Source organism: Megalobrama amblycephala, linkage group LG6 (assembly GCF_018812025.1).
Source record: "Megalobrama amblycephala isolate DHTTF-2021 linkage group LG6, ASM1881202v1, whole genome shotgun sequence".
NCBI classification, from domain to species: domain Eukaryota; kingdom Metazoa; phylum Chordata; class Actinopteri; order Cypriniformes; family Xenocyprididae; genus Megalobrama; species Megalobrama amblycephala.
Window position 1 is genome coordinate 15,364,119 of NC_063049.1, and position 7,648 is coordinate 15,371,766.

Here is a 7,648-nt window from a genome sequence, read left to right on the forward strand (position 1 = left end):
ACAAGTATTTAAAATATACTGTCGTTATGTTGTTTTAATTTGGAGATTTTTACTGTGAAATTATTACATTATAAAATATATTAAAAACATATAAAAACTTAAGTGTTTTTAATTGCAATTAATCACGATTAATCACAGAAATGTTTTAAATTGACATATCAAATGTTTAAACTGAGAAAATGTATCATTTTAAGGGAAAAACAAGTTGATTTTAAATTTCATGCATCAACACATCTCAAAAAAGCAACCTAAGACAAATGTTTGCTTTTGAGATGTGTTTGTGATATTTTTAATGCAGTGCTTCATTTTGCAAGAGATGAGGCATTTTGCATTTTGTGTGTGCAATTCTTGGATTTGTGTGTAAAGTTTTGAAAAAAAAGAGGACACGTTTTGAAAATGTGAGTAAGCAGTTGAAAAAAACTGTAACTAACTGTACTGTCAGTCACATCAGCAATATGTATAAAAAAAAAAGAAAAAAAAGGGAAAAAATCAACTGATTATTTAATAATGGTAAATGAAAGTATTTAGTCAAACATATCAAAGTTTAAAATTCATGTCCCTCTGAAAATGAAAATGACATTTATTTGGATAGATATTTTTATTCAACTAAGCAAAATAGCATTTTGGGGACAAAAAACATGAGACCTCTGAGACTGCACAGATTCTTGGGACGGTCCCGTTCTAACCCATGAAAATGACTAAAAACTTCTTCCTGTATTGAGATGCTCATCTGATGAGTGACAGACACATCAAACTAGTGTCTTGAGAAGGAATGATCATGTTCATGAAACTGTATGAAGACTGTAGACCTGATGAAAAGGAAGATAAAACAAGTCAAGCACAAACAACAAGCATTTCAGCTCCCATTCATATCTCTGTTGTGCAGTTTATCAGTGATAATGTATCTGTTTTGTTTTGCAGCAGTTGGGGCCAGTGATAGATGGAAACAGTGAACATGCATGATGGAGATGGGTGTAGATGGGTGTCAAGTTGAACTGACTTACACAGGCTGTTATTGTGTGTTTGTCACAGTGAGAGATCATCTTCACCTATGCAGATCAAGCAAAAATAGAAAAAAAACATACCACAAGTTTAACTTCTCAACAGCCGCGGCTCGTCTACGGGCAGGTGGGGCAGAACCTCTATAAACACTGAATTATTATAATACATTATTAATTTGTTCAGCATTCTGCAACAAATATTTTTTGGATTTTCTAGACTATTTTAAGTTGTAAAGTGAGCAGGATATATTAAATGCGGCGCAAGGATTTGGCAGGCATGTATTCATGATACTAAGTGAGGCAGCTTGTCTCGGAGCCCTCCCCAGCTCTACAGCGCCCCACAAATTACCAATTGTAAATCTGTGGTAAGGAATAGATCTGCAGTGCGCTATCATAGAGAGCTATAGAGTGCCTCAGGGATGACGCGTTTTTGTAGGCAAAACCCGGAAGCGAGTTAGCATTTTTGGACTTCTGGTTCCAACGCCGTAAAGTCTATGGGTTTTTTGAATGGGTTTTTGCTAAATAGCCTGAAATAAGGTCTGTGGTTAACAAAGCCTCTAAATACTTTCACGTTTTGATCTATGATATAAAACACACCAGTTATAACCCACTTGTGATTTTTTAAACTTTTACTGTGTCTAAAAGGGACTACTTTCTTTGGCGGGGACTTTAGACATCATCATTAAAAACGGGACATTTGGACAGCATTTCTCATGAAAAAGTGGATAAATATTCATACACAGCGCATATCATAATCAGCGAGCATGTTTGTAAGTAAAGTTGTTTTTTTAAATACAGTTTGAGGAAGCTTGGTGGTGACAACGTTGATCCGCGACCATGGTGTGCTGTAGTCCGTTTATAGCTTACTGTTAGCCTTTTATATCTGACGACTTTATTTAGGCTTCAAAATCTATAAATGTTGTGTTAACTTGTAAAGATTATCTTGATAGACAAAATGTGTAAGTGTCATAACCCTTTGTTAAACACAGAGCTTATTTTCTGCAATTTTCCAAAAGTCTATGGGAAAAATGCATAGGCTTTCAACTGAGGGAACCCGTGCGCCGCTAACTTCCGGGTTAGCCTACAAAAACGCGTCATCCCTGGGGCACTCTATTGGGGCAGATCTGAGTATGAGGTCTCTGCGGAACAACAGTGGGCGTTTTTTTTTATTTGTTGGTGTTTTCAAACTGGTGGGTATTTATATATCATGCAGTGAGAATGATCCCCTTCACCCGACCCCACCCCTAAACCCTACCCACACTCTGACATGGGCAACAAATACACTCTCAAAAACGCCCCTCTGATTACGGCCTCGCCCATCAATCATTAATGTCCTGCAGAGACCTGTACTTGCAGGTTTCTGGCTGCCCCGCTAATTTTTTAACCTAGGTAAACACACCTTATGTAAACCTCACTCCAGACAAGACGATATCAGTCTGCTTCAGATATGTGTCTGCATCTAGGCAGAGTTTCCCAAAAGCATCGTAAGCTTAAGTTGATCGTAGCTCTATTGAAACCAATGCAGCTACGATCAACTTAGGCTTACGATGCTTTTGGGAAACGCTACCCAGGTCAGTAACTAGTTGGCATGTCTGTTCTTCCTATATGAAGATCAAACGCATTCTATGCATTTGTCTTGTGTACTGAAGTCTGTCAATCATCATTAGAGCGCCACCCTCAGGCTAAATAAAGCAAGAACATTAGAATTCTGCCAAAAGTGTGTCTGATGTGTTCCCCAATAGTGGATGTGTTCAGTAATTAGAATATAAATCTTACAAAAATGGTCATCATAAACTAGTGCTAAGAATCTGAATCTGCTCTACCTAAATTTATGGCAAGAAGCCGCTACTGCTTCCCAATCAAGAACAGATATAGAAGCCCAATAATAGCCTGCAGTGGTGTGGTAAAATATACTTACATCCTTCTTATCTGATCCAAAGTTGATCTTCTGCCTCAATTTCCTGTTAAAATGATGAAGTAATTTGAGAACAACAGAACACAGCTCAGTTCATAAGAAAGCAGGGGGTGATCATTGGATTTGTGAAGTGTGTGTGTGTGTGTGTGTGTATGTTTCAACTATCTGATAGTTTTATGTGTCTGCACTTTTGGTCCTGAAGTGTTTTAGTGTTTTTTTTTTTTTTTAACTGCTACAAAATCCTTACTTGTCACACGATTTTTGAAACCTGACACTCAAACAGCAGAACCACACACAAAATCTGCAAAACCATACACTAATTCTCAGCCTTTGACTCAGTTTTCAATTTCATAAAACACCTTTTGCAAAACACAACACACAATTCTCTATGTAACACTCAAAAATCTAACAGAAGTGTCTTGATTTCCCTTTTCAAACACAACCATTGTTTCTGTCCAACTACACATGGTTGATGTATTTCTTTTCTTTTGTACCATGCAATTGTGTTTACCATGAATTTTTCAACATCTCTCTGCCAATTACTATCAATCTTGTACAGAAATGTACATAGAAGCTCATGAAAGAAGAGGGGTTTAGGTTTTGAATAACTGTGTGTATATGATATATCCAAAAATAGAATATTATGGCAAAAGTGTTTGCAACGTAAAACAAATGTTTGCTTTTGAGATGTGTTTGTGATATTTTCAATGCAGTGCTTCATTTTGCAAGAGATGTGAGGCATTTTGCATTTTGTGTGTACAATTCTTGGATTTGTGGGTAGTTTTGAAAAAAAAAAAAGTTTTGAAAATGTGTGTGAGCAGTTGAAAAAAAAAAAAAAAACTGTAAAAACACTTTTCTCACAATGTGGTGGAATGTACAGTGGTTGGAAAATGAAAATGAAACACTGGCCATTGGCCAATATAGTGTTGAAGTTCATCTGTGACCAGGACAGCAAGTCTTTGTGGTGTATCAAGAGCCACAGTATCCAGGGTAATGTCGGCATACCACCATGTAGGATGAACCACATGCAACAGGAGTAACTGTCGACGCAAGAGAAAGCTGTCTGAAAGGGATTTCCAGGTACTAATCAGGATTGTATCCAAAAAAAATCTTGTGGTGCGTCATCCGAACCGCTGATTCAACACAGAAGAATCATAAAACTCAGAAGCTTCCTGAAGCAGTGTTTTGAAATCGGCCATCACTATATAAGTCGTTATTTTGTTTTTTTGGCGCACCAAAAATATTCTTGTCACTTTATAATATTAATATTGAACCACTGTACTCACATGAACTGATTTAAATATGTTTTTAGTACCTTTATGGATCTTGAGGAAATGACATTGCTGGCTATGGAGGCCTCACTGAGCCATCGGATTTAATCAAAAATATCTTAATTTGTGTTCTGAAGATTAACGAAGGACTTGAGGGTGTGAAACGACATGAGGGTGAGTAATAAATTACATTATTTTCATTTCTGGGTGAACTAACCCTTTAAAGTTTGGGATCTGGACAAGAGTCAAATAGTAAAATCTGCATGTATACCATTAGCAGGTGCTATTTACAAAGTGTAAAAAGATACAATTTACACTAAGTGTAAACAGTGGAAGATACTGTTTGCACTAAGACTTTCTTTACACTGTGATAAATACTGTTCACACAAACTGTAAATTGAAGTAAAATGCTATTTGTACATTGGTGAATGGACTTAATGAATATAAGCTTTGCCAATAAAGCTGCTTGTTTGAGCTGAGTTTAAATAGACTGCCTACAAATATACATTTGAAAAAATAAATGAAAAAGTATGAAGTATTTCATCAGCTGGCATGTATAGTAGGTTATAATTTATTTCTATAGCACAGGTTTAGTAGAGGTTGAGGAGCTGAACTGTTGATAAAACAACTCAATGTCTCTCACCTGTGAATGCAGAAGCTGATGGTGATTATCAGAAAGATCATAATGACTCCAGAACATGAGATGATGATGATGATGTAGAGCGGCATTTGTTTGGGTGACGCTGGTCTGTTTTCTGACAGACACAAAAGAGTCAATCACACATGATATCAGTCAACCAGCACTCTACTAGATACTAGTCACTGGTTACAAACATACTTTTTAATTTCTTCTAAAATAAATGCACTTGTTTTAAAAGAAAACAAATCCATAAAATAAAATAATGTAATAACCTGTTATTGTTAATGTCCATCTTATTTCTGCTGGATAACAGGTGTAGTTTCCTGCATCAGACGCTTGTATTTGATGTATTTTTAATTCTCTTGGAACTGCTGGGTTGATGTGAATCCTGTTTGAGCTGAAGTTTGTTTTAGTTATGTTAAAATCAGAGACCTGCCTAAAAATAACAGAGTTGTTCATTTTCCATGTGAAATCGTAATCAAATTTGGTTTTGTTGCAGTGAAGTGTAACTGTTTCCCCCACAAACACTGTTTTGTTGATGTGCTGCTGAATCCTTTGCTCTTGATTGGATTTGGAATAATCTGATGAAAAGACACAGAAAATCACAATCACTGCAGTTTTACAGTAACTTCAGTGGATGGTAAAATCATGCACACATGCAAAAGCTAATGAGAGACATTGTTCATATGGCTCTTAAAAATAAAAATATAAAAACATTCGAATACAATACAATCAATACATGTTTCAACAACTACACTAAATGGTAAGATAGTAAATAATTTTATCATCAATCTATGTTGGGCTTTATATTCATATCAGCTAGCATAATGTACATCCTGTTTATCGGCTTTGAGACGAGGACATCATAAAACAAGTGAGGAAAGGAAATAAATAATCTTAAATCAGTACCTGTGTAAGTCAGGAGAATAATGACGACAAAAAGATCCAGATGAAGAATCCTGATTTGAAAATTTGCCATAACAGGAAACTCAGTTTAAGGGCTGTGAAGGAGTATAAACTGTCTTACTGTCCGTGTTCAGTATCTTGAAGGCTTGTAGACGTGCTGTAGAGACTGAACTAGTAAAGGAAGAACTGAACTGAGTGAGACAGGCAATGCCTATAAGGCGGCTTATAAGAATATACTTAATAACTTTTGGTACAGTAGCAGATCATTGACATAAGTCATATTGTCAGTTACACAATTTACAGTTTCCATTGATCATGTACACTTTTTTCTTTTTTTTCTTGTAATGCAGTCTTTGAAAGAAAGAAAAAAAACAACAATGCTGAAGAATAATTATTAAATGAGTAAATGCAAACACAGGTCACCTAAATACAATGCTCACATATACATTACTTATATAATGGATGGTAATGTAAGGTATACAGTATAATCTGATTAGTTTTGTGCTCTAGTCTGCAGTGACCAGTGAAACCACAGAGCACATTTTCCACAGCAGAACGCTCACATCCTGTCACTGTCTGCCGTGGGGGCGTGACTTTTGCAGTTTGACTAAATTAATCACTAAATTCCACTTCACACATCAACCACAAAGGGGAGGTATTGCATCTCTGTGAGACCATCACTATTTCATATTCCCATTTTTTGCTGACTTTGGCACAGACTTCAATAAACATGAGCGTCTGCATGAAGATATGTGTCACAACTCACAGGTATGTTAGTTTATTTGTGTTTTGGTTTGAATCTGTTCTGTTCCTGTTTGCCTGTCTCTAGTTCTCTTGATTAGCCTCCTTGTGCATTTAAAGGTGCAGTGTGTAAATTTTAGTGGCATCTAGTGGTGGGGTTGCGAATTGCAACCAACGGCTCAGCACCATGCTCACCCCTCCCTTTCGAAACACTTAACTTAGTGAAGCTATGGTGGCACAAACACAAAGATATCATTGTCTGAGATAGCAGATAGCCAGTCAAGCAATGAGGTTTCTTCTTACTTCTAACAAAGAACAGTCTCTGCTTCTAATAAACCAGACGACTGGTACTGACAACTTGTTTGTGCATATTCAATGTAGTGAAGATGCAAGCTGCCTCTAAAAACAACAACAAACATAGTGGCAAAACAGCTCTGTAGATCAGTTTGTCTGTTTTTGTTACTGTAGAAATTATACTGTAGGGCAGGGATGGGCAACTTCAGTCCTGGAGGGCCACTGCCCAGCAGAGTTTAGCTCCAACCCTAATCAAACACACCTGAACCAGCTAATCAAGGTCTTTAGGATTAGTAGAAAGTTATAGGCAAGTGAGTTTTTATCAGGGATGGAGATAAACTCTGCAGGACACTGGCCCTCCAGGACCGGAGTTGCCCATCCCTGCTGTAGGGTTATCTGACAATTTGTGCTACCCTGTCAGATTTTGCTACCTCCCATTCAAACAATGGGTAGCAAAATCTGACAGCGAAAAATGCTACCTATCAGATTGTGCTTCCAGTGTGATATTAATGTGGTTATGGCTTTATTAACATCTACACCACCTAAACCTACCCTTATAATAATGCAAGTAGGGCCTAGTGGTAGCACAATATGATATAGCATTAATCGTTAGAACAAGTAAATCGATAGCGAAAAATGCTACTTATCAGATTGTGCTATTAATTATTAATGTCTACACCTACCCCAACACTAAACCTACCTTTACAATAATGCAAATACAGTAATTTTGTGTTATTTATCATGACAAAAATGATGTAATATTGATGTGCACTTGTGCAGTAAGCCCAGGTAGGACAATCTGATGGGCAGGGAAGGGCAGTGTTTATGATACATGTATTTCAAATACGTATTTCAAATACAAAATAGTAATTAGTCATTT

General features: G+C 36.7%; 1 protein-coding gene across 2 annotated transcripts; it reads right to left on the reverse strand.

Annotated features, from left to right (window-relative positions):
• Window positions 1–533: 533 nt before the first annotated feature.
• On the reverse strand, window positions 534–6,883 carry LOC125269506. Of its 2 annotated transcripts, XM_048192401.1 has the most exons (6): window positions 5,737–6,874; window positions 5,100–5,408; window positions 4,831–4,942; window positions 2,920–2,962; window positions 1,005–1,049; window positions 534–809 (listed from the first exon to the last, which is right to left on the reverse strand). In XM_048192401.1, the coding sequence occupies exons 1-6, from the start codon at window positions 5,804–5,806 to the stop codon at window positions 783–785; spliced, it is 606 nt and encodes a 201-aa protein (XP_048048358.1). In that variant the 5' UTR covers window positions 5,807–6,874; the 3' UTR covers window positions 534–782. The 2 variants fall into 2 exon arrangements, with proteins under 2 accessions (XP_048048358.1, XP_048048357.1); XM_048192400.1 differs by lacking the exon at window positions 534–809 and having other exon boundaries at window positions 825–1,049; window positions 5,737–6,883.
• Between the last annotated feature and the right edge of the window lie 765 nt (window positions 6,884–7,648).

What these genes read in the sequence shown, in the direction of transcription:
- LOC125269506 (XM_048192400.1), bottom strand. Translation starts at nt 5,806, where the DNA reads ATGGCAAATTTTCAAATCAGGATTCTTCATCTGGATCTTTTTGTCGTC. An exon ending in ATCAGCTTCTGCATTCACAG is followed by an intron (nt 2,963 to 4,830) that starts GTGAGAGACATT and finishes TCATTTTAACAG; the next exon opens with GAAATTGAGGCAGAAGATCA. An exon ending in TTGGATCAGATAAGAAGGAT is followed by an intron (nt 1,050 to 2,919) that starts GTAAGTATATTT and finishes TGATCTGCATAG; the next exon opens with GTGAAGATGATCTCTCACTG.